Below are 27,740 nucleotides of genomic sequence, written 5' to 3'. Positions count from 1 at the left end.
AGCATGCCAAACAAGCATACACAAAAGTTTCAAGAGTGGGGGATGGAGTAGAGCCACCCCAGCATCACATAGTGCAGTTGTTCAGCTACTTCTTGAAAGTTCTCTGATTGTTTTCCATAGAGCCATCTCTATGTGTAACCCACCAAGCATCACAAACCTTCTCTCTCCATAATAGTCTGGATCACTCCACTGAACCACTTTTGTAAATGTATATAGTGGTTGGTCAAATGCCATAACTGGGACTTGGCCGGGGTTTAGGTGCTCTGTCAATTGTTTTACAACATTCATGCCATGTCTGACCATGGCAAAGCTGGCAGCTGTTTCATGAAAGAGAGGAAGGAGTGAGTAGCAGGTGGGTCAGAATGTTCTGGCTGAAGTGAAGCATCAGTTTGATTGCATGCTCAGCCCACTTTCCTCCTCTGTTATTGCCCATGCTAAGTTCACCACAGGTATTGGTTTGGTTAACTTTTGGCACTGAGATGGCCTTTGGTTGACAAGTAACAGCTGGAATTGTAGTGTATACTTCTCTGGAAGACAGAGCAGATTTTTGCGCTTTGAGCTGGCTGAATGTATATGCTCTCTAGCACCTCAGATCGGGAGGCAAGCGTGCTAGTAATTGAGCTAAAAGGCCCAGGCTGCTAGTTCTCTCACTGGTACGTCAAGGTATTGTGAGGGAGGTTTACTCAATGTACATACAGTACTGCACAGCTAAATACTAGCTGGCTACCGTTACTGTAGTACAAAATGCACATATATTATTCAAGAATGCAGTACAAAATTAAGCTCAGCAATTTGAATTCCCCCCTAATGTCCAAGTATCCCTTTAATGTCCCTTTAAAAGACTGTAGGCCACGGCTCCCGGTGCAACGGAGTAAGGGTTTCCCCAAGTAGGCGTGGCCAATGACGTAGACGGTGGGAATCCCCGAGTTTTAGTTAGCGCAAACCCTATAGGTTATTATTTATTTAGCGTAGGCCTACCTATAAGGCTTTTTTTCCTTATCAAAAATGAGGGGGACGACGGCCGTCTCTTCAGCACTGCGGGGGACATATCCCCCACGTCCCCCGTGCCTCTTGCGCCCTTGCTCGGGAATAGGTAGTGTGCTCCTAGTCACAACCCCTCGTTGAGTAGTTCAGTGGACGGATGAATAGACTCCAGCAGGCCGCGAGCTCACGCTGTAAACGTAAATAGGAAGACCTCAGCAATGTGACGATCATCATCGTCCGGATCGGAGTGCTGGAGACGCATCCCATTCACTTTACATGGGCTTACGTCATCCGTTGCCAAACTGCATTGTGGGTCCGTTGCGTCGCGTTTCTCCCGTCGCTCACGTTGAGAAGTTCAGCTGTTGCTGCACCGACAGACGGCACCGGCCAATCAAGCCAATCGATGGACGGCACCAACCAATCAAAGTACGGTTATACTTCAAGTCATTTGCATAGCTACCGTCGGGAACACCCACTGGCATGCGTTGACGGAACGCAGCTGTGTGTAGGAGCCGTTAGTATTTCAGTCTCTTAAATAAGTCCAGCAATAGTGTTTAGGCTGATTGGGAGGCGTGATGGCTGATAAGTTGATGGGGGACACCTGGAGCTGTCGCTAATGTCCGCAGTAGTCTTTTAGTGCAACTTGTAAACAAACACACATGCTGAATTGCAATCAAGAAAACACTGCACATCGCCACCACAATCTTTGCCGTGCTCACACTCTATTACATTTGTGTCATATAATCACATTGTGAACATGCCAACCAAGAAAAATAAACATAAAGCCATACTGTCTCATCAGGCATAATAATCCCACCTGACAGTTCTACATTGGCTAATAACATTTGGACAATGAGTTATGTCCCTAATTAGGGCTTGATCTCTGCTCATGTGGACATTTTTGCAATAAACTGTCTTTTGAAAATTATTAAGTGATTCTTCCAAAAGTTGAAATATAAAATATTTATGTTATGCATACATAAATAATTAACTTCTCAGATGAGGATTCATTTGGGGAGTCATGTCATTCTGACCATTTTAAGCCTGTTTCCCCCCCTTTAAAGCTGTATAAAAGGCATGTAAGATTATTTTCATGGGCTATCTTGCACATATTATTTGTTAACCATCTATATATATATTTACCCTGGAAATCCAGAGTTCTCGCGAGAGCACAATGGAATTGTCTCTGCGAGACACTCTGGCAATGAGCAATGATGCACGTTACTTTTACCCCTTGCATCCCGGGGAACCAATCATATCGGTGTATCTGATATATGCGGGCCAGAGGCGAGCTAAACTGATGACAACAGCGCTGCAATGTTGGAGGTCAGTAAACATTGGTCGTAGTGTTATCCAATTGCGTCGAACTCCGGAATCATTCAGAGTAAACATTGGTCTAGTGTTATCCAATTGCGTGCAGTGAGATTTTCAAATGCATGCTTGGTGCCGCCCCTCGAGTTGGGCCATTACATTGTTCACAGCCAGACCCTTAATCTTTCTAGATTACCAGGGTCTGGATTTTCCCAGGCTAATATATATTAAATGTAAAATAATAAAGTAGCAGAATGAACCATGATGCCCAACTATGTAATGTTTTATTATCCTTGGGTCATTTTAGTCGGCCATCTTGGATTTTCCCTTAAAAAATGACCTAAATGAACCAGACATTTTGGGCACCCTTTCTCAAATGATGAGATACATCATAAAGAGTGTCAGTACCAATTTTGGTGCTTCTATCCACCACATAACGATTAGGCCCTTTTTTGTTGATAATCCCCCCTACTATAGGCCAAAGGGCTGAGAGGGACTGAAATGTTCCACGGACCCTTTTTGGTGATGGACCAAGATGCAGGAACACACTCGGCTCCGACAAGCTCTGTTACACGGCCAAAAAACCCCTAAATTAAATGTAGATAACCTGACTGTACCCTGAGCTGAGGTGAAGTCAAAACTATAATTAAAACCAAAGTAAATCAAATGTGGCAAGAACAATGGAACACAAACACAAAGGGCAGGTTTTTACATAAGATTCAGAGGCAGGTTCCCTCTAAAAGACAGGGGAGTTGGAATCGAAGGGGGGAAACTAGTGACTAGACTGTTTATTTTGTCCCCCATACCTGTCCCCCATAACGTTTTTTATTCTGAGCTGAAAATGCAATTATAGCCTATTTGACAGACAACAGGTTGCTAGTGACAAAATATTAGCTTTCAGTGTGGTACGATCTCTGTAAATTACGTTAATTCAAGTGTTTCAATCATCCAGCTCTCCCTTATGGTTGGCTAGTGGTACACTGTAAAAAATGTGACCAATGGTTACTTAAAAAAATTGTGGCAACGAAGTGACAAGTGATATAATTGAATAGATTTTAAGTACAACTTTGATTAAAATTCATTGAATAAGTCAACTAGATTTACACACTAGATTTAAATACATTGTAACAACAGCAACAGCTAAAATGTGTAAGATTTAGTAATTGCATGCCAAATGATGAGTTATATAGCCTAAAACTATTGAGTAAATCCAAATTAATTTCACAAGCAAAACTGTCTTGCATTTACTAACTTTCTATGCAAAATTGATTTAGATTTACTACATATCTGGTCCAACCTAATTTATATTTACTAATTATTTGGGCAAAAGTTATTCATATTTACTAATTATCTGGTGGAATTTGGTATAAGATTACTAAATGTCTGGATGAAGGTTATTTGCATTCATTAAATAAAACATTAAATAAAATTAATTATATAAATCATATTTCAGTGCCTTGTCTAATGCCTTCTAAATCACTAAATATCATACCTTCTTATAATACCAAAATGTACTTAAGTTATGTCAACAGATCACCATGCATAAAAATAATAAGAGGTAAACATGTATCATTTCATTTTTTTGTGCAACTTTGTCTCACAGGTTTACCCAACATTTTTCAAATGCAAAATGCATTTGGACTTAAGAGACAGAGCAGATAGAATTAAATAGAACTGGAACGATCACATTACTCATATGTGTAACTAAAAATTCTTTGAATAAATCATGTCCAATTTGCATCCTCGTTGTACACAGTAGAATCACAAGATAATTGCCAATATTAAGTAAAAAAGTCACTTCTCTTAAAATGAGTATGGTTGAGCAACTCAAGCATTTGAAGGTAACCATGTGACATTTGACAGAGACTTAACAATTCCTTTTCATTTTGCAAGGGTACATTTTCCTAAGCTAGCAGTTTGTTCTTGAGAATGTTCACGTTTTGGCTTTGAACAGTCAAGCTCAAAGAGGAGTTTCTGGAGGATTTCAAACGTATATCTGGGCTCCTTGGTATAGGCCGGATTCACTGCATATGTCCACCCAAGGAGCATGGAGCAAGCCCTTGGAAAGTTCTCCAGAGCAGTCAGAACTTTCATTCCCTCTACCACGATACCAACGTCATCGGGACCCTCTGATGTATTGGTCTTGATGCTGTTGATTTCCATTCTTTGTACAGCAAGGTCCTGTGGCACACTATCTTCATCAGCATCCTGGAATAGTAAGAACATTGTGTATATAGTATATGACTGTTCAGCCCTGCACTGTATTGATGAGTATTTTACTCTACATTCACAAAGACAGGCTGGTCACCTATCAACCTATCTCTAAAGGCATTCATGAAGCCAAGGGTCAGCAACTGTATTAACTCTGCTGCTCTGCTTATTAATACGGTCTGTAAAAGTGGCTGCTGTTTGGAAAGAAAACCTTAGCAAGGAACTTTTAGAGGCAAATTAGAAAGAGACATAGTAGTGCAAATCTGCAAACATCAGTAGCGTGGCAAGGATTATTGGGAGAAATACACTTTATATAGGGATGACCTTCATATTTAATATGTACTTACATCATACTTTTTTAGAAGATGATCTAAAGATCCCCCAAACACCGAATGACAACATCTCTGGTCAAGTTAGCGTTAGGATTGGTTGGAGCCTGAAATGACAAAAATAAACATTATTCAAGGGCTGGAAAACATCCACTGACCTAAAACTTTTTAAAGCTGAAATTGTATTACCGGTATATGAAACCTCATCAAGGCTCCTTGATGTGCTGTTTCAGGGACCCGTCTATTGAAACACTTCCTGTATTTATAGTTGGTTACCTGACGTTTTCAGGTAACCAACTATGACTCCAGGAAGTCATTGGTCCCAGCAAAGCAATAGTGCATAGCATCTGAGCCTGAATTGCAGGCTAGCATTATTTCTTGTACATTTAAGTAATGCAAACAATATTCCAACCCATTCCTAACCCTTCCTTAAATAAAATATTAGCTAACATAACTCATTAAAGGATACCTTGAGTAGGATGGCCTGCATCCTAAGAGACAGCATATGGCTATAGCCTGCTGTAGCCTATAACATTATACTGTACTTTTCACATGAAATTGTCATATTTTAGCCAAACACTGTTTAGCCCTGCCCTTGCTTTAGGCTAAGTAGAAACAAAGTCAAAACTGAATATAACCAGCTTCAGTTTGACTTAGGCTACAGCGCAGCAAAATTGATTTGCAAACTTACAGTAGGCCTAGATAAAAAATAATGTTCGACTGCATAGGGCTATATGTGTAACAATAAATTAAACGGGTTTTACCTTTGGGAAAGTTTCCATATGTGTGTGTTCCATCCATGTGGCGCGAAATGCCTTGAGCGGAAATGTAACTAAGGTGATTAAAAACAACAATCTCCCAATGAGTAAAATTTACTAATTTTCTGTATCTTTGACTTTCCTGATTAAATAAAATTAAATACTACTCAGTGATTCACAGCTAATTTTATTCACACAAAACTGAGTAAAATGCAAGTAACAAATACTTAAAAATGGTTGAATTCCACTCAATTTGATTCCAAACTACACATAGCCTTTTTTATTATGTATAGCTCACTATAATTTATTTATTAAATATCAATTAACCCCAGTCTCAGTTTTTACAGTGTATCTCATTTCCAAGGGGAATATTCTTCACCCCTATGCCTTGCCACTCGGTTTCGAGGGACAAGGGCTAGGGGTAAGATGAAGGGATAGGGGAAGGGGAAGGGGTAAAACAGAGAATTGAGATAGGTCACACTAGTCTTAATCACAACCTCAACATTATAGGGAAACATGATACGGGTCAGTGCACTTTATGTAACCAAAACCAAAGTGAAACTGTAGAACATGTTTTGTTAGATTGTCCATTTAATAATGAGAGAACAATCATGTTAGAAAACAAATCACTAAGTATCACATTGTAAAGTTTACTTTCTTTCTCAACTGTAATACCATCAGCCTGGAAACACCTCATGGATTTTTTAAAATCAACCAGATTATTTGAGAGGATTTAGCAAACGTTTATTTTATTTTTTTTATTTATTATAATTATTTATATTGTTAAACGTCTAATCCCATTGATGCTCCACACCCACCCAACAGTTGGTGGCGGTAATGCACCATGTTGGATGCCAACCGCCAATAAAATTAAAGAAGAAGAAGAAGCTCTGTTACACCTCCGGTAAATACAGGCCGGTGCTGTAGCCTAGTCCTACATGTCCCTGCGGTGAGTAGGCTATAATTAACCTCTTAATATTACGCTGTAAAATCGAATGTTCTTTAATGTGACGTTTGCAAGTCGAGTTACGGTTTAGGCTACCGTCTGACATATGACGCCCAATGATATGCAGCGTATGTTATGCTCATATCGTTGAACCTGCACACATTGTGTTATAGTTGCCTCTGAACATTTTTCTAAAAATCAGTCGATTTCGGTTAGCTATTGAGAACTCACAGGAAATGTGACTGGAAATTGTGGCTCTAGACATCCGGTTTCGGGCGTTCTGAGGAAATAATGATTAAGGGTTAAGATTTATGCAGTTTGATTTTGTGTGTGTGTGTGTGTGTGTGTGTGTGTGTGTGTGTTTCTTCAAATTTACATTTCTTCATGACAATGTCAGTGACGACTGTCAGGCTACACAAGGCGGTGCTTAGTCTACAAATGATTTCCAATGAGCTTTGCTGCATTCTTGATGTCTGGGAATAAACATTCTTTGTGATAACATCGTTCTTCCGACTGCGAGCGCTTTGCAGTCGGAATTTGTGAAAAACATGGACGGCACAGCAACAAAGGTTAATACTCATTAACCTTAAATAAACGAATGTATTTGCTCAGAACATAAGTATGGTGTGAAACACTTAAGAATATGCAGTTTTCAAGTGAGAAAAACGGCTAGGCCTAATTGCCAAATTTCCCAGTCCCAAGCCACAGCTGGGAAAGTAGCATCCCCTCCCCACCCCCCCCCCCACCCACACACACACACACACACACACACACGAGGAATAAGGAATGTATTTTTCATTTTTGTAAACTTTATTCTTTTTGAGATATTAACATAAATCAAGCTTATTTTCCCCCATAGACTTTGCAGTGGCACTATGACATCACAGTGGGCTAATCAAACTGATTTGCACCTGTATCAACTGCTCAAATAGGCCCCCTCACAGAGCTAATTAACGACTTAGAATGCAATCAACTGCACCTGTGCTCCCTCACTGACTGCAGCAACTTCAATGGAACCTCTTCTCTGTGTCTCTCTCTATTAAACTGGATAGCTCACTTTTGTCTTCATTTCATCCATTAAACTATCTACCTATGCATATATATATTAATTCACTATTAAATAATTTAGCTACTTTATTTAATTTAAACTACTTAACTATTGAACTGTTCAGCCATTCCAACTGTCAATTATCAACAATGACTCCCGCCAAATGTTTTCTCTGCTTAAAATTGTTTAAAAATAAAAATCCTCACTACAATAATTCCCTATTAAATAATGTAACAATTTAAACCAGACATCCCAAGTCTCCTGGAAGTTCCGGGAGTCTCCCGCATATTGATAGCGGCTCCCTGATGCCCGCAAATTAGATAAAATCTCCCGGAATCTAGAGCGAGCGATCAAGAGCGTGCATGCGAGACCGCATGTGCATCTGAGTGTAGCACGCACACGACACGGGGGAGACAGAGGGGTGGTGCGTCTGTGCCTGAGCGCATCCAAGACAGAGAGAGTGTGATACCTCCATGAAATTACTTTTTGCAGGTTGGGATACTGTTAAACTATCCAACTGTTTAACTGGTCAGCCATTCAAACTATCAGTTGTCATCAACAATGACTCCCACCAACTGTTTTCTCTGCCCACAACTGTTTCAAAATACAAGTCCTCACTACAATAATTTCCTATTAAATAATTTAACAATTTAAACTATTTAACTGTTCAGCCATTTCAACTGCCAGTTGTCATCACCTATGACTCCCACCAACTGTTTCCTCTGCCCACAACTGTTTCCAAATAAAAGTTTGTTTTGAATTTTATGTTAATGTATGTTTTGCTTTTTCATGCACTGGTAATTTCCTCAAAATTACATTTTCTGTGAACTTGCTGTAAACAAGCCAGAGTTAGCTACAAGTGCTAGTTTCCATCTGTTGTCCGTAGCCAGATCTTAACAGGCACCCTAAAATGCAAAAGTTGACTTAAAAATACAGTAGCAAAAATATGAGCATACCCTCAAACAGACACAGATATTGCTCACCTCACCTAACCCTCCACTTAAAGGAGAATTCCGGTGTGATATTGACCTAAAGTGTATTGAAACATGATACCGAGTGTGAACGTATGTCTCATAGCCCATCTCGGCTTGTCCCCTGCTACTGGAAGAAACTGGAATCCATGCATTTCCACTGAATTATTTTTGGAATCTGATCCCTTATCATACCAGTTCATTCTTACTCGTTGCTCGACTTATCGTGACTAAATTCAAGATGGCTGCAAACGCTAAACTTCGTGAAGATACTGTCTCTATAAATAGTCTTGTAAGTAAACTACCAGTGCTTTTTCAAAGTTCTCAATGTCTCGTTTTAAATGTCAGGGCCCTCAGAAGTCTACCAATGAAGTGTGGAGATACATTGAGCCTCGTAAATGGGTGTAAAACAGTGATTTATTTGTATGGCTAGCCCGATGCCGAAGCACCACTATTGAAAAAGCTGTTGGTAGCATCGGCTAACTAGCGCCAGATTTTGGAGTGCAGGGGATAAGCCGAGATGGGCTATGAGACATACGTTCACACTCGGTATCATGTTTCAATACACTTTAGGTCAATATCACACCGGAATTCTCCTTTAAATACAGTACAAAGTAAGAATACAGTATAAATACAGGAAGAAAAAAGAAAAGTATGTTTATGGACTTTATTTGGTGTATGGTTACAATTGTAATTGCCCCTAATCCAGGTTTTGAGCTGATTTTAAAAAATGGAAAGACTATTACAATCCCTTAAACTCATTGGGCAGACTATTCCAAAAAATTGTGGCTCTGACAGAAAAGGCTGTTTTTCCAATCCTACTTTGTCTATATTGAACTATGCAGTCCCCTCTGGTGGTTGCTCTGGTTACTCTATTGACCTTGTCCTTCTGTTTTATGAACTGGCACAGTGGTGGAGCAAGCCTGCGGAGTACCTTAAAGACAAGATGAGCATCAGCAAAGTGTCTGAAGTTTTCAAAGCTAAACATGTTGTGTTTTTTGACTATGTGACAATGTTGATAGCTGTTACCCTTACGATCCAATGTCTTTAATGCCTGTTTATAGAGTGACTCCAATGGTTGCAATGTTGTTTTATTGGTTTCGGGCCAGCTAGTTAAACAGGAAGAGAAATGTGAGAAGATCATCGGATGCAAGAAGAGCTTTGGAGCCTTCATCGGTAGATATGACATATGGTCTTATGTTCTTAAAATTTGCCAGGTTAAATTTGACAGTATTGGCAACCTTTTTTGCATGCTTTTTAAATTGTGAGTCTAGAATGATTCCCAGATATTTAAAGTCAGGCACCATTCTAACCTTCTCTTGGTTAACTATTACATCAGGGTCATGAGACACAGTACTTTGTTTTGTAAAATACATACATATGGTTTTGCTTATGTTCAGATGTAAGCATGAATTAGTTAGCCAGATGGATACCTTGCTCATGGCCTCAGTGAGTTGGTGTGCAGCTTGTTGTTTATTTTTAGCATGCACGTAGAGGACTGTCATCTGCATACATTTGTAAATTTACAGATGGAAAAACAGTGGGCAGGTCATTTATATAGAGACTGAACAGAAGGGGGCCCAGTATAGATCCTTGAGAGACACCTATTTTAGAATTTAGGTTTGTAGACTGGGGTCGTTTCTCAAAGTCAAGGATGGGTCCTTCAAAGCCGCTCTTTCAAGGACATTACGTCATCAAATCACGCCAAGCACTGTTCCAATGTCAAGGGTGCTTTAAAATTCTATCAAGTACTGAGTCCTTCGTTCTGAGATTTTCGAGGATGCATGCATGAATCCTCTGCGTGCTTGGAATACCCAAAATCCTGTGCGCACACGTGATTTTTAATAATGCACCTGCAGCTTCCTGCACACTCGCTAGTCTGTTCCATTACGGCTCCTACACACAGTGGCATGCGTTGCAGTGCTGGAGACGCATCCCATTCACTTTACATGGGCTCACGTAATCTGTTGCCGAACTGAATTGTGGGTCCGTTGTGTCGCGTTTCTCCCATCGTTCGCGTTGAGACGGGAGAAATGCACCGACAGACGGCACCGGCCAATCAAGCCAATCGACGGACGACACCAACCAATCAAAGTACGGTTATACTTCAAGTCATTTGCATAGCTACCGTCGGGAACACCCATTGGCATGCGTTGACGGAATGAACTGTGTGTAGGAGCCGTTAGGCTTGTTCGACTTCATGCAGATCTGCTCAGATCTGACTTGATGTGATGCATGCTGGGTTGAACACAATGCATACTGGGATGGACGCAATGCTCACTGGTTAGAAATCCTGTCCGACTTCTGTCAGCAGGGGAGGGACTTACCACCGTGTCACCATGTCACATGACCTAAAATATCGCCGGAGTCTTAGCCTGCAGACAGATCTTGCAGTTGCCTTCCACGGTCTGCACGACCAGAAACCCCCCCTCGTGACGTCAGTTCAAAGACGTGATGGGGCCATTTGGGAGGAATCTCCTCATGGTAATTTTGACGGGTGTCTCATGCTGCTTCCTTATGTTGGAATATGCGAAAATTAACCGAAATTGAAGGGATACCTTCTCATATGTGATTTCTGCAACAATGGTAGGTTAGCCTACTGAAAACGTTTGGATATTCTGTTATTTTCTGCTGTTGGTTAAATAGATAGACACACATATAGGGAAAACACTTGATATTGAATTTATGTGCTACAATGCAGGCCTGTTAACTGTATGATAACAGTGGTTTATTTAAACTACATCAGAATGTATTTCGTCAGTCATCATGCTCATTTCAATGAGTAAGAATGAAAGTTATGCTGTATTTATTGCAAACAAAATTCCGCAATATCTCCCGCGAGTTACGTCAGGCAGACTGTAGCCTGTCTGTCCGGGATGAGCTGCCCTCTGTTGTAGCTCCTCCCGGCTAGCCTCTGAAGATCACGTTAACGTAGAAAGCCAGACAAAGTCAGACGCAGTTCATTTCAAGCCTACTGTGTGTTTTCCGTATGCTAGGAAGAAGCCTTGCCTCGTCTTTGAAGGATTCGACTCGGCAGGACTCGTTCTACCAAGCACGAATCCTTGGCTTTGAGAAAAGCCCTGAGTGTTGTTAATGCGTGTACTTTGTTTTCTGTCAGTTAAATATGATTCCATCCATTTGATTGCATCCCCAGAAAAAATAAAATAGGATAGTTTTGACAAAAGAGCGTCATGATCGACAGTGCCAAATTCTTTCTTTAAATCTAAAAATATTGCACCCACTATACCTCCTTTGTCTAAATTCATTTTGATTCAGTTGGCTGTTTCTGTGGAGTGATTACTTCGAAAGCCAAACTGCATTGGGTGCAGTGGTGAATGGCCTTGGCTAAGATGAGTAATCAGCTGTTTTGCCACCCATTTCTCGGCTACCTTGCATATCACAGGTTACTGATGGGCCTGTATTTCTCCACCAGTGTTTTATTCCGTCCTTGAAAATGGGGGTTACCACAGCTGTTTTCCACGGCCTTGGGAAAATACCTTGTTTAATTGATAAATTGATTAAGTGTGTGTGGTTTGATTAAAGGGGGTCATTCCGTGTCAAACCACCCAGTCCAAAAAAATCTGAAAAAAATCACAAGTGTTTGTAGACCAAACCTATGAGTAAATCTTAAATAGTATATCTGTATCACTAATGGTTCCAAAACTACAGCCCTTTGAAGTTTGAAGTAATTTTAAGCATCGTCGTGAACAATCCTTTTTGTTCAAATTCCAACATTATTGGCTATTTTGGTATTTCACACACATTAGTGAAACTATGTGAATAGAAGTACATTTTCCTGTTAAATTAAAAAATCCGATCAAATCAGGTGTATCTTGTGTAATTTCCCCTCTGCAAAGCTATGAAAATGGCTATAAATTCATTATGTAAAAAAACATCACCTTTGAGGGCTTCTCATTCAAAAAGTATGTGACACAAATATATCAGATTTTTCCCCCACTCATATATGTATTATAAGGTAATGTCCATGCATTAACTTAGGTTGTTTTCATTATCATATTGTCAGAACATTTTTTAAATTGGGCTTGATTTTCTTAAAGCCTGTTTTCATCTTCTCATTTCACCACGTGGACAGTTAACAGGATTTTTTTTTACATTTTACCATATATCATTCTGTATGTGAGGATCATCTGCCCAACATTTGGGCTTGTTGCTGAGTTTCTTTATTGAGAGAAGAGTTTTGAAAAATATTGTCTATAAATCCACTGAATTTGTACTTCATCTGCAGTACCACTTTACACCACATGTGGTGCTCTTTTAATACAATGGAAGTCAATGGAAGAGTAGGAGAGTCACTTGTTTGCTGCACATATTCAATCTAAACACACAGTTTATGGTTGATGGTTGAATTGCTCCAAATAATTATTGCAACATTAACAACATACTACTCATACATAAATCTTGTTTAGAGAAAATAAACTGATCAAGTAAATTATACACACATAAGACTGACTGGTCATCATACACGCAGCAAGAGGATTTAGCATAATTGCCATCTTTTATGAGTTTTCAACAACAGCTTCAACCTATCAGTGCCTATGCGAGTACTTTAATAAATATAGCTGCAAGCAGCAATGTGGGGGCCAAGCAGCTGAGCAGGAGTTGGGATTGCATTGGACTGGACTGGACTGGAATGGACTGGACCGGACTAGACTGGAATGGACTGGACTGGACTAGACTGGAATGGACTGGACTGGATTGGATTTGATTGGGAATGGGTCTTGAATGCATGTACAAAGTTTGCTTTCCATTTCCATAGATTGGACTGGATTGGATTGGACTGGACTGGACTGGATTGGATTGGGATTGCTGCGATACAAACCTACTTCATGTGATTGTTGATTGGATTGGATTGAATTGGACTTAATTGGACTAGATTGGATTGGATTGGGATTGGGTCTTGAGTCCATGTACAAAGTTTGGTTTCAATACATGAAAGCGGTAGTAAGATATGAGCCTAATTCATGTGATTATAGTTCCCCCTAGTGGTCAAAAGACACCAAATGTATTGTACTTATTATAAGCCTACTTCCTGTGATTATACATTGGATTGGACTGGGCTGGGTTGGGTTGGATTGGACTGGACTAGACTGGATTGGATCGAACTGGATTGGATTGGACTGGATTGAATTGGATTGGGATTGCTGAGATATGAGCCTACTTCATGTGATTGTTGATTGGATTGAACTGGATTGGATTGGAATTGGGTCTTGAGTCCATGTACAAAGTTTGGTTTCAATACATGAAAGCGTTAGTAAGATATGAGCCTAATTCATGTGATTATAGTTCCCCCTAGTTCCCCCATAAAACACCAAATGTATTGTAGTTATTATGAGCCTACTTCCTGTGATTATAGATTGGATTGGACTGGATTGAACTGGATTTGATTGGATTGGATTAGATTGGACTGAATTGGATTTGGATATAAGGCTGGATATATTTCCTGCTAATTATAGCGCACGTAGTGGTCAAATGTCACCAAATTTATTGTAGGTACTAGTGCTGGGCAGTATACCGGTTCACACCGTATACCGGTGTATATTTTCGTTATGATATGAATTTTTAATATACCGCCATACCGGTGTATTTGATTACACAACGTTTGGAATGCTGCGCCGCGCAACAGTGTTTCAGACGGGACTTTTTTCACACACACGCATGGTGCGACTGCGAGGCATGGTGAGGGTAAACACAAAACACCTTAAGTTTTTCCCCTGAAGTATGACCCTTAAGGCATAATTTCTCCTTAGGTAAGTGGTTTATTTAAGGGTGTTGCACAGAATACCTTATTGAGATTGTTCAACAGCTGTAACTAGCAGGCTAGTAGGTTAGTTAGCAACCCAGCGAACACAGTGAAGTTTAATGAACTTATCATTCATCTCACCTTAAGAATCCACTGAAATTATCTAGGTAGCAAGTAAAGCATGTTATAGACATGAACTGGGCAATACTAGCTGGCAAGCTAGAAATGATCCTGACTGTCATCAGTGCACCAAAACAAACGTTTTTGTTAATGTTTTGCCTAGCGAACCGAACCGAAGCTCATGACAGGCTAACAAGACATCCACATGAAGTTAACGTTAGCCTACCACTAACATAGTCATGTAAACCACACAATAATAATAAGGCATGTTTCTGATAGTCCTATTTGACAGAGTAAGCATATTAGCAGAGAGGTTTTATTTTAAATTGTATAATTTTCAAAAAAGTATATTATTGCAAGTTGCACTACTTTTTGTATTGGTTTTATACAAGATGTTTGTGAAATTTGCACAGTAAAAGTTCTGTATTTTGACTGCAATTGTCTTGATTAGATTCTTCATTAGAATCATGAGTGGATCTTTGTAAACAGCATCATTTTCTGGGGCCATGCAAAAACTGCATTATCCCTTGTGTGGAGTTATTGTACATCATGACAGTAAAATAGACCATCCTTAGTCAATGTACTGCAGCAATTCCTCTCAACCTGTAGAAAATACTATGAACATCTGATTATGCATGAAAAAAATACCGCCATATACGTGAAACCGTAAGAATTTTGAAAAATACCGTGATATACATTTTTGGTCATACCGCCCAGCACTAGTAGGTACTCGGGGCGTGTTCACGAGTCTATATACCAAGTTTGGTGTTGATATGACAAAGTCTTGCTAATTATAGTGCCCCTAGTGGTCAAAATACCAACTATATCAAGTTTGGTTTACGTGAAAGCATTGCTGAGATATGAGCCTACTTCCTGTGATTATAGCGCCCCCTAGTGGTCAAAAGACACCACATTTGTTTTGCGTCCTCAGGATTGGGTCCCAAGTCCATGTGCCAAGTTTGGTTTTGATACGTGTAAGCGTTGCAGAGATATGAGCCTACTTCCTGTAATTATAGCGCCCCCTTAGTGGTCAAAGGTCACCAAATTTCTTGAGCCTCCTCCCAAGTGGGTCCTGAGTCCATGTACCCAGTTTGGTTTTGATACGTGAAAGCTTTGCTAAGATAAAAGTTGACTTCCTGTTTGAGATTCTTGGAAACTGATGAGCGTGAATGTTGATTGTCTGATGTCATTCATGTGCTGTTCAGTGATGTGAATCTTAAATGAGCAATAGTAGAATGTCATGTGTAGCTGGATCATAATGCTGTAGCTGGGATTCGAACTCTCAACCTATGGATCCCTAGTACCAGGCATTATCCCATTGAGCCACAGCCAATGCTAAACTTTGGAATGTCACGTTCACATGGTATAAATGTGTATTGATAATCTTTGAAATTTTGGGGAAATTAAACACTTGTAGTCAAGAACACTAATGGAAGAAATATAAATATGGCAGAGTGAATTATGAGGAGAAATGGTTAACAAAGAAGCTCTGTGTCTTGAGATTCTGATGAACTGATGAGCGTGAATGTTAATTGCCTGATGTCATTCAGGTGCTGTTCAATGTGAATTTTAAATGACCAACAGTATGCAGCTTGAAAATAATGCTCTAGCTGGGATTCAAACTCTCAACCTAAGGATCGCCAGTACAAGGCATTATCCCACTGACCCACTGACATGTTGGCAAGTCACATTCACATGGTGAAAATGTGTATTGGTAAGCAAACAACATCAAGAAATCTCCAAGCCCAAATGTGACAATATAATTTAGGCCTTTCCTAAAAGAGTTAATTATGAAGGAAAAATGGTTAACAAAGAAGTTCCCCTTAATGCCATACTGTGTCTCAGCAATTCTTGGAAACTGATGAGCGTGAATGTTAATTGCCTGATGTCATTCAGGTGATGATCAATGTGAATCTTAAATGACCAATAGCATGTGCAGCTAAGAAACACCAGTACAAGGCATTATCCCACTGATCCACTGACAATCCTTCATATTGCTAAGTCACATTCACATGGTGAAAATGTGTATTGGTAAACACACAACAAGAAAACTCCAAGCAAACATTTCACAAGAGAATTAAGAGCTTTTGAAAAAGAGAACAGATCTGAAAATTTGCACTGTTAATGGTATCCACCTCCATACAATAACAAAAGTACTCATATAGGAATATAGGTGATATAGGAAAAAAGGACTGAGTGGTCCAACATCATTGGCCTATATCTCTGAAATGGAACAAGATATCAAAAATGTTTTGATAGCTTTTGTGTGATTTGGTCTAAACATTGTCTGTGAGAATTTTGGTGAAGATTTTATAATTTTTGAAGCCTGTGAAACTTTTTATAATTTTTAGCTTTTCTATGAAATTGTGGCAAAATTTTTAGAGCATAAGACCAGGGTGAAAAATATGCATCTGAATTTAGAGATTAATATGATAAAATAATTTTGAGTCTAGGTCAATCTGGTAAGGAGAAATAAGCATAATTTACTTTTTTTTTGGCAATAGCGCCACCTTTGGGTGCAGTACCCCAGGTTTTGGGTTATGGGTAGAGGGGGGTACTGGTAACCATACCTGAAAATTTCACAACTTTTTACTGTATGGTTCAATGGCAAATATATAAGAAGTATACTCTTTTGTAGGGATGCACGATATATCGGTGGCCGATATATTATTAGCCGATAAATGAAAATATTATTATCGGTCCGATAACAGAATTCTGGCTGATAATTTGCGTCAATATTTTTAAAAGTCCTAATATAGGCCTACGTAAGGTCCGTCTGGCTACACTGAGCTAGCCTACTTGAGCTTGGTTGGCTATACTTTTTCCTCAATATAATGTCAGCGGTGTGAATGTATTTCACCACTCTAACAAAATCTGTGGATATGCGTTCATTTGGGAATCTGTGCATCTCAAAATCCTCTTGTGAATGATCCGCCATTTAGCCTTAACAGAGCGGAGCTCAGCCCTATCTAGAGCCGTCTTGTGCTGATGTGTTTGCACTTTTTTAAAAAAAATTTCAAGAGTAATATTATCGGTTATCGTATCGGTATCGGCCACAACAAACCAATAAATATCGGTTGTCGTTATCGGCCCTAAAATTCCATATCGGTGCATCTCTAATCTTTTGATCCCGTGAGGGAAATTTGGTCTCTGCATTTATCCCAATCCGAGAATTCGTGAAACACACTCAGCACACAGTGATGTGAAGCACACACTAATCCCGGCGCAGTCAGCTGCCTGCAACAACAGCGGCGCTCGGGGTGCATTGAGGGGTTAGGTGCCTTGCTCAAGGGCACTTCAGCCGTGCCTACTGGTTGGGGTTCGAACTAGCAAACCTCCGGTTACAAGTCCGAACCAGTAGGCCACGGCTACCCCTAAATGAGCGTTTTGTATAATAGGAAAAAGTACAATCACTATGGGTGCCTCGCAGCTTCGCTGCTTGGCCCCCAATTACTAGCCAGCTGGTTATAAAGTCTATATGCATGGTAACGCAGTCCTCTGTGAGAGACAGACAAAGAGCATCAAAACTTCTCCTGGTGCCTAAAATGATGCCAGGATATTTAAAAAAATTCGTGCTTTTGACCATTTGTGCCCTGAAGGGCAAGTCTTTTACATTCATATTCGGTTACATCTGCCAAGAACGAGAACGAGCTGACACATTGAGTAACGAGTAATGAGTACATTTTAGCTTTAGCCTACCGTAAAACCTTATAGCGGCGCGGACAAAGGGAATGACTGCTAATGTGTTGAATCTTCACCTAAATAAAGTAAGGGTTTAACAGTCCGTGAAATTTGTTCACAATATGAAAGTGTAGACTGTATCATGTCGAATTATGCAAAAGCGTGTAATTCGACATTTTAACATGTACGTTTGTTTATCGTGGATTTTCTCAAAATAGCACCGTGCGCAAAACGACTGGTTTCGCCTTGCAGGTTCACATACTTACTTATATGTTATGATTTTAATGTCTTGTGTAACGGATGCCAGCTAGCTTAGCTGTGCTTGTGGAACGTTGGTAAACCTCACTCCCCGACGCCTCAAGAGTGCTGCTGGCATGCGAGCCAGTAGCCTGGGCTATTGGCTCAATTGTTAGCGCGCTCACCTCCCGATCCGAGGTGCTGCTGTTCGCGGGTTCGAGTCCGGGCTTGTGCAGGGCTGAATCGCGCAGGTTCAACACAACACAGGTTACACTTGCACATAAACAGGAAATGTATCATAAAGTCAAAGTGCATTGAATGAACAGTCTGAAACTTCTCAGGTTAGTAGATATTATGATTATGATTATGAGAATATCCAGAAACCCAATTGGCCTTCCTGGCATAGCGCCACCACCTGGCCAAGCAGGAAATGTGCCAGAAATGGGCAATGCCTTAACTGATTTATATGAAACTTAGTAGGTATAAAATATTGGAAATCATTATTGTGGTGATATTCACATGTGCAATTCAGATGCCTAGCATAGCGCCACCATCTGGCCAAGCATGAAATGTGCCAGAAATGTTCTATGCTTTGAATGAACGGTCTGAAACTTAACAGGTTAATAGATATTATGATTATGATGATATCCAGACACCCAATGGGCCTGGGACCTGGCCAAGCAGAAAATGTGCCAGAAATTGGTAATGCCTCAACTGATTAATCTGAAACTTAAATATAAGATATCATTATTGTGATTATAGTCACATGCATCACAAACACACACACGCACACAGATATATACACACACTTACAGAATCTGACACACAGAAAAAGACATTATTATTAACATGACCAGTCAAATAACACAAGTCTCACTATACACCACACACATGCTCACTCTCTCTCTGTGTCTCTCTCTCTCTCTCACACACACACACACACACACACACACACATGCACACGCACAATAACACTGACCTCGCCTACAACGTGAATTTTTCCTGATTGATTTATTTCTGAAGTCAAGTGAATTAGCAAAATTTCCCTACTAATCTAGTGCGTATTCACTGTAACTCTTAAACTTGAAACAATTTCCACTGTGTTTGACATCAAATGAAAGTTAGATGAACAACTTTAGTTGTGTACTGTATGTGGTTGTTTTACTGTTACAACTTATTGCAGTATTTGTATCATTAAAACAATCAGGCGTGAACTGGTAATCAATGCAACTGGCGGATAAAAAGATAAAGGACTGTACACATCAGCTGATTATGTTATTGTATTAGCCAATGAATTGATTATTATTATTTTGAGCGTAGAATTCCTAATCATCATAATGGGGCGCATCGTCTCAAGTAAACGCTTGGTGACACCACCTTCCAATTAGCATATTCGTGACGTAATAATGTTATGTTGGCATTCATTTAATAATGCCAGACGTGATGGCCCTTTACACCTGTTTGCTCTCTCCTACTCTGTACTCATACAGTAACTGTATTTTAACAACCTAATTCAAAGAATTTTTAATATTCTAAAACTGATAGTTCCGGTCCTTGATTGTGATTGGCTGAATCGCGTTCAATGGCATTGTTAAATCCAGCATAAACATACACCTTGACCGCATTTCGTTCTATATTACTGCGCTACCATAACTTGATAGTAGCTGCATCTCGACGTTGCTTGGCAACCATTCAGATAGAGGAAATATATCTCTTGGCGGAAAAATGATTATCTAGGAATAACTCGTTATATTTATAGTTGCTGTGCCTTTACTTTATGAAACTTTGCCAGGTATTTATAGTAACAGTTTTAGAAAAGCAATAAGCCATTCGAGTCCATAGTTTAATGCTATCATAATACAATACATATCATATACATAATACAATGTCATACTATGGTCTGTCAACATTGAGCCTTGAAAATAAAGGAGATTTCCCCAGGGATTTCAATATTGGGTTTTCTGTTGCTATCACTCTGCTAACAGGACAAATTCACAGACTAAAACACGTCAGGACATGTTCTCAACAATTTTAACATTCTGCAGGTGCACATGAAGCATTTCATAGATGAATAAAGCACTTGTGTTTGATTTTTTGGCTAATTTTTCTTGGCTTCATGAACAATGTATTCTCTTCTTTTGTTATGATTAGTTTTGTCGTGACAGTCTGGAAGTGATGGAAGGTGTGGAAGTTGAGGATGTCAGCCCTGCCTTGGAGGCCACAGAAGACTTTCTTGAAAGTAGCCAGGGTGATGGCCAACTACAGCCATGTAGATTAGAGGAGGTGTCCGTACTGTGCAAACTAAGTGGGATGTGGAACCTTCTGGCTGGACAGCATCAAGAAGATTCAAAAAGTTGGGCCTGGACTGAGCAGACAACCACCCACAGTATCTTGGGCTATAGGCATGGAAAGAGGTGTCGGGCCCACTCGACCAACGACCTTGCTGTCCATAGCAGTACTCTCAATAATGGCAGCTTTAAGCGTGGCCACAACCGATCACACTCAGATATGAACTACAGCACCTGCACAGATAATGGCTTGCCAGTACTTGACAGAAATATGTTGAAAACCTTGGCCTTCAGGACAAGAGGAGAAGGTACGACAACCTTTTTATTGTCTTTATACCCTCATGTGGAACCAGTGTCACACAAGCCTGTTGAACTAATTGCCTCTATTCAAAGAGATTCCATATCAAATCTGCCAGGTTCTAGATCACCCTATCATCAAATCTATTTTGTGCTTTTTGCTGAATGTGCCTTTCCAGCTTCTGAGATTCATGGTTCCTTTGGTACAGTATGTACAGCTTTGACATTCTGTGATGAGGGCCATTTTCCATAGAATTCCAAAATGTATTTAGTGGTAATCTAAATCAGGTATACTTTATGTACTTTCTCTCTGACAAGGCTCTAAAAATGGCTGAAAACTAAGAAATGGGATAGAACGACACCTAGTCCATGGGCCAGATGAGATGTCGGTACCACTCAAGGTGGCAAAGGTTGCTTATACTTTTTGAAAAGTCTGTAGTGTCTGTAGTTAGCATTTTTGTATGAAAACCCTTCTGGAAGTTAAATTAGTGTTATCAGCTGTTAAATTTACCCTCCCCCATGGAAAAAAACACATTTTCGACACAGGTGCCTATCCTGCTATTGGCCTTTGTTAAAGACATATGTGCATATTTGATTTTATTATGTGTGGTATCATTTTAAAGAGGACAATCTGAGCTTTCATTCAAGTCCTTTTATGAACACTTTGGACAAATACAGCCGACCCTGGAGCTCTTCAAGCTTTTAATCACACACATTTTCCTGTCATTTCCGCCTAAATCATCTTTTTTCTTTTAAACCTGTGGCATCAGGCAGAATCAGAGATACAAAATACATGGCGTTTTTTCGAAGAAAGATAGTTTTGCCTACCTCTGAGGTTTCCTTTGCTATTGGACTCTGACTTTATATTTATTTATACTCAACCATCTTCTGGGCTTTGTGATTTTGAAGTTTATTTTGCTATTGCTGGTCCTGTCGGCACTGTCTGACCACTTCTATTTGATCTGCATCTGTTGCCTGAGCTTCAGACAGTGACAAATGTATGCTTGTTTTTGTGAGGCCAAAACTGGTGCATGAACATAACTTCTTGTCCATGATGGGTTGAGACCAGACCAGGGTCAAACCTGAAACTTAAAAAGCCTCAGGGCAGGGCCACAAACACTGACCCTGGTGCTTCAAATGAAAATTAATGGTTCTCTATCAGTCGAACTACTCAGCGTTAATCAATGGGAATACACTCCTCGATCACCACTGAACTCCTCTAATAGGTTCTATTGGCGCGAAACGGCTCGGCTATATATTAGCCGTCACGGCCAATAGCAAACACTCTTTCAGGGCTTTCAGACATACGTATAAGACCGGAGGTTCTGCGGATGTTAAATGGTTGGGCACCATGGTTGGGCACCATGTCAATGACGTTTCTTTTGTGCATCCATGTGGCGGGAGCACTTAAATGCCAGGGTCATGACCATGATGGAGTGGCATAATGCTGTCCAGAAAATCGCCGGCCTGGAATGACGAAGACAGTGTCGTGATAGAATACATGAAGGGAACGGGAAAAGACACGTTGATGTAGGCCTACAACCGCATCGCAAGGCCAAAAGAAATTCAAAAGACCAAATCCTCATAAGCCGAAGGCGCTGAAAAGGCAGTACGACGTCGTCATTGATGGCAATAACAGTATTACAGTTTAATACTGTATTACAGTTTAATACTGTTTAATAAATTGTTAGCCAACACGGTCGGTTTTCTGTTCATTGATAGCCTTCTCATGACCTCACTGCTGAGCCCGATATTTGTTGAGAATGAATAATGCCTAGCTAGAGAAAATGAAAAGAAGAAAACCCAACTTTATTACAAGCTCCTTACTTAAATGCAATAGACACATACAGTATTTGACTAGTTTGCAGGAGCACACAAAAGGCATGTGAATGGCAGATTATCATTAATCACGTTTGATGGACTGTAGTTAGCAGGTGCGTATCCCACATGGGACAGGGGAGATGCTTTTGGAAAAAAAAAACAGGAAAAAACTAACCACTTCCCCGTTATGTTAGTATTTTGTTTGTTTTTTAAAAACGTTGTATATGATGGCCTTGAAGTCTTGAGTTACTGAATTGGCTGGTACCATAAAGCCTACAAGTTTGTGCATGCTCTCTCCAACGCAAACCAGATTTGGGTTCCATAGCCAAGTAATTCTGCTACATGACGTTGAAAACAGATAAATGTGTTTATTTGAAGCACACATACAAATACTGTAGGTCCGCTTCAAGTAGGCCTATGCACACTTACATGACTACTTCAAGTATTAGCCTACGTACAATAGATTTTTCTTCTTTAGCCTACATAATGCAAATACAACAGCTGTGACAGCGGCCACATATATTCTGCATTATAACACGCCTCTTGCGAACTCTGCAAGCCCCTACTCCTCACTCGACAGCCACACAGAGATTCTGTAATGTGCGTGTATGTCGTTCACACATAGGTCAGTATAAGGTCCGCAGGTTAGAATCATATCTGAATCACCCGAAGGGTCAGACCTCCGTTTGACAAACCTCCACATATACTCTGGAGGTTATGTCTGAAAGCCCTTTTTCATTCTTCAGCGACGTCTATTGCCACTGGTCTGAGAACGGAAGAATAGGATCTGAAACAACTGACGGATGACAGAATAAACATTTTCTCTGAAAATAATAAATCAAATCATAAAAAAGCAAGTATGTCCGATGCCGCCCAAATGAAGCAGTGTGGGCAGTTCATCCCTGCCCTGGACCCACATTCCATTTGCATAAACTGTCTGGGTATATTTCATGCCCGGACAGAGTTGGCGGTCCCAAAATTCTGCTCGCACTGCGAGAGGCTGGGGCCGAAGGCTGTCCCCTTCCGGGCTGGCTTGCTTGCTTGAGGAGATGGAAGCCAACGGCCCCCCTCCCAGTCTGCCTCTCTTGGGGAGCCACTTGCGCTTCCTGAGTGGCTGCTGGTCGAGCAGGGGGAGGTGAATGTGCCGGTTGGGCTGGCTGCAGAGCTCTTTGGGGTCTCATGATGATGACCAGGTGTCCTTCATGGCCTCCGAGAGTAGCTCACTGGAGCAAACCCGGAGGAGAGTGTAGGGGACGATATGCTCTTGGGGGAAACCCTATTCAGGACGATCACCCGTCCAGGGCTTCGGGCCTTTCTCTGCCCTGCACGGGGCAGAGGAGCAGGGGCTGATCCACCTGCCCAAGGTGGAGGAGGCGCTGGTGCGGTAGCCCGGCCACTCTGCCATCTAAGCCGCGCAGGGCCACTGCCGGTCAGTCGGCTAAGGCTTACTGTGCCTGTGTGGGGCAGGCATGCCGTGCCCTCAACACCACAGCCTTCCGCCAGGTCTACGCCGGGGAGAGCATGAGGCTGGCTGCGGAGGAATACCACTGGACCTGGCACAGGGCAGAGCAATGGGCCATTTGATGGGGCTGGTACGCCATCTGTGGCTCCAAGCTGTCCCAGCTACCCGACAGGGAGAAGACCCCATTGCTGGATGCATCCATCTCCCCCTCTGGATTGTTCGGGCCGATGATGGAGAGTATGAGGGAGCATTTTGAGGTGCTGCAGAATAGCGCCGTGGCGCACAAGACATTCCTGCCCCGGCAGGAGGGAGTGGATGCTCTGGCACACGAATGGCCGAAGGCCTTGCTGTATGCTTTCCCCCCCAAAGGCACTGATCCCAGCGATGTTGGAGAGAGTGAGGAGAGGCAGGCACAAAGTGATTGTGATAGCCCCTCATTGGCCCGATCAGATTTGGTTTCCAGTTTGACCCTGGTCTGGTCTCAGGGTGTCCGCGGGGTTGTAAAAAGTATCAAAAGGTAGTAAATGAAATTAGCCAAATTTAAGGCCATTTAAAAGTATTAAAAAGTAATAAACGTCATCTGATGAGGTATTACATTTTCAAACCACTAACTATGATGTTTTCCATTTGTGTTAAGTGCAGGCCTATCTCCTAAAAGTCGCGTGAATTTATTTATATTATATTAATTATATAAAAGGAGTAGGACCTGAGCGATATGTCAGTGTATGTTCAGCGGTAAAAACTTTTAGCGCCCCCTCAAACTCTATGCTCAAACTGGATATACGGCTGGCTTACTGCCTAAACTTGTTACCAAAAGTTCGCTACCATTGACGATGTCATGGGATATTTTATTTTTTCGGACATTTGGTTAGAGGACTCGAGATTCAAAGACTGGCTTAGGCTAGTTGGCAACAGCCAAGAGGCGTATTACCACGTCTGTAAAAAGACAATAAATGCCCCTGGATGGGAGTGAATGCCGTCAGGTCACATATGGAGTCTACCAGAGCCACTTTTCTACCGCTTTGGAGTCTACTAGCCAGCAAACAAGAATGGGCGGACGTAATCAGAGGTGGAAGAGTCGACTGCCTGGCTCATCGGCCACGTAGGGCTACTGTCTCCACATAAATATGCGTCATTGAAGCTATCAGTAAGTCTACGCTACCAGCTGTCATTGTCATCCAAAAAAGTAATCATTTGCGCCATCGCGTTTTCAATGACACAGGCTGTAAGAGCAGCAGACATAGCCTAAACTAGGCCTACATATAGCGTCACAATAACCCATTTTCAAATTAAAAGTCCCCATAAAGGCAGAAGGCCTTTTCATTCAAACAAATATATAATTAAATGAAAGGGGAAAAAACAAGAATATAACAGGTAAACATATGCACGTGTTATAAGGGGTTATTTGCAATGAGCTACCCCTACCTTGACTACAGAATAGAGGTTAAATATAGGCCTGACAGTGTTGCTTTGTTTAGGCTATAAGATAAGGTTTAGGCTATAGCTCTACCCTCAGTAAATGTCATGTTAAGGTTAGTTTAACAGGTGTTACCTTTACATTATTCAAAGCTTGCTCAGGAGCTATAGGGTTACTCCCTTGATGTAGTATGTGATGAGATCAAAGTCCCAATAGACTTGCAATTAGTTGAATATAAGAACCTGTGTAGATTTGTATAGGCTGTATAGTAATATGCTATCAATATATTATAATAGTCAATTTGTCAATTAGTTTCCACAAAGCTCCCCAGAAGTCACCATTTAAGGGGTTATTTTTGCAAGCAACAGCAAGGGTGAGCAAGGGACAACAAGGGTGTGTGTGTGTGTACTGCATATGGTCGTGGGCCTTTTTAGAAGAAAGTTTCGAAATTTCAAGACATTTGTCATTTTGTCTTGATTGAGATAGAATGATAGTGAAAGAAAGAGTGTAATGCTGGAGAAGTGGTGTGTGCTCTTCCTACACATAACAATGAAATAACTTGTTTATCTTGGGTTAGGATTAAATAACAAATAATTGTGTATAGGCCAGTGTTTTTATTGAAGCAAAAAAGGAACAAAGTATCCAGTAACTGTAATAATAGATAATGGATTTGAATTGTAAGCATTGCTATACTTTCTTACTCAGAAAGTTAAGTAACAAAAATGACATCTGTTACTTTATAATTAGTCACCCCCAACACTGAATTTCGAAAGGTTGCCGCTAGTTGCAGCTCGAAGTCGTGTTGGTATTAAACAATATTGTGAAGGTATTAAAAAAGGTATTAAAAGGTATTAAATTCAACTTAAGAATTTCTGTCTATACCCTGGGTCTCAACTCCTTCATGGACAAGAAATGATGTTCAAGCACTTGTTTTGGCCTCGCACAAACAAGCATACATTTGTCACTGTCTGAAGCTCAGATCAAATAGAAGTGGTCAGACAGTACAGACAGGACCAGCAATAGCAAAATAAACTACAAAATCACAAAGTCAGAGTCCAATAGCAAAGGAAACCTCAGAGGTTGTCAAAACAACGCCATGCCTGATATAAAGCTGAAAATCACCACCTCAGAATGAGATAATATGGGTAAATCCTTAGTCATGCCAGTATTGCAGTGTTTGTATTTTGTATCTCTGATGCTCCCCGATGCCACAGGATTAAAAGAAAAAAGATGATTTAGGTGGAAATGGCAGAAAAAATTGTGTGATTCAAAGTTTGAAGAGCTCCAGGGTCGGCTGTATTTGTTCAAAGTGTTCACAAAAGGGCTTGAATGAAAGCTCAGATTGTCCCCTTTATGATGCCAAACAACAAAATCAAATATGCAAATATGTCTTTAACAAAGGCCAATAGCAAGATAGGCACCTGCATCAAAAATGTGTTTTTTCAATGGGGTAGGGTAACTTTAACAGCTGATAACACTAATTTAGCTGTGACCAGAAGGGTTATCAGACAAAAATGTTAACTACAGACATGTATCTTTTCAAAAAGTATAAGCAACCTTTGCCACCTTGAGTGGTACCGACATCTCATCTGGCCCATGGACTAACCCCCTTTGAGAACTTCTCACTCTAAAAATTCTGGGCTTGGGCCCATGTTGATGTGGGACGCCTGGCTATGGCCCGAATGGAACGAAACTGCCATATGGGTCACTTCATTGATTTTGTGGAGATGGGCTGCATCCACACCCTCTATGATAAAACACACAAGAGACACTAATTGTGTCTTTCCATCAATTTACTATACTGTGTCTAGACACTGATTGCAAATTGGCTGGCAAATCATGTTGCCAGCTGCAATTTTTTGTTTAAACTATCACCTCCTTTCCCAACACATACAACACGGTCATTGTTCTTCCTGCTTAGACATTCTGAGACGTTTTTATGGCATCAGACAGGAGCTCTTCAAAAAGTCTAGTATGAATAATACAAATAGTGATAAAATGTGTTTATGCTAAATTGGTATAATGCTTTAAGTTTACATACATTTTGAGATTACTCTTTGTTTCCGAGTTAAGTGCCTCTCTCTTTTCCATGATCTTT

General features: G+C 40.6%; 1 protein-coding gene across 1 annotated transcript in view; it reads left to right on the top strand.

Moving 5' to 3' along the window:
* Positions 1–6,486: 6,486 nt before the first annotated feature.
* The window catches only part of plekhm3 (pleckstrin homology domain containing, family M, member 3), a 58,234-nt gene continuing 36,980 nt past the window's right edge, over positions 6,487–27,740 (top strand). Inside the window, exons 1-2 of the mRNA XM_048238624.1 lie at positions 6,487–6,542; positions 20,509–20,953. Coding sequence (XP_048094581.1) covers positions 20,533–20,953 — 421 coding nt within the window. The 5' untranslated portion in view covers positions 6,487–6,542; positions 20,509–20,532. The remainder of the gene's footprint in view (positions 6,543–20,508; positions 20,954–27,740) is intronic.

Source organism: Alosa alosa, chromosome 3, assembly GCF_017589495.1.
Source record: "Alosa alosa isolate M-15738 ecotype Scorff River chromosome 3, AALO_Geno_1.1, whole genome shotgun sequence".
NCBI classification, from domain to species: Eukaryota; Metazoa; Chordata; class Actinopteri; order Clupeiformes; family Clupeidae; genus Alosa; species Alosa alosa.
This window is presented reverse-complemented; position numbering and strand designations above follow the sequence as displayed.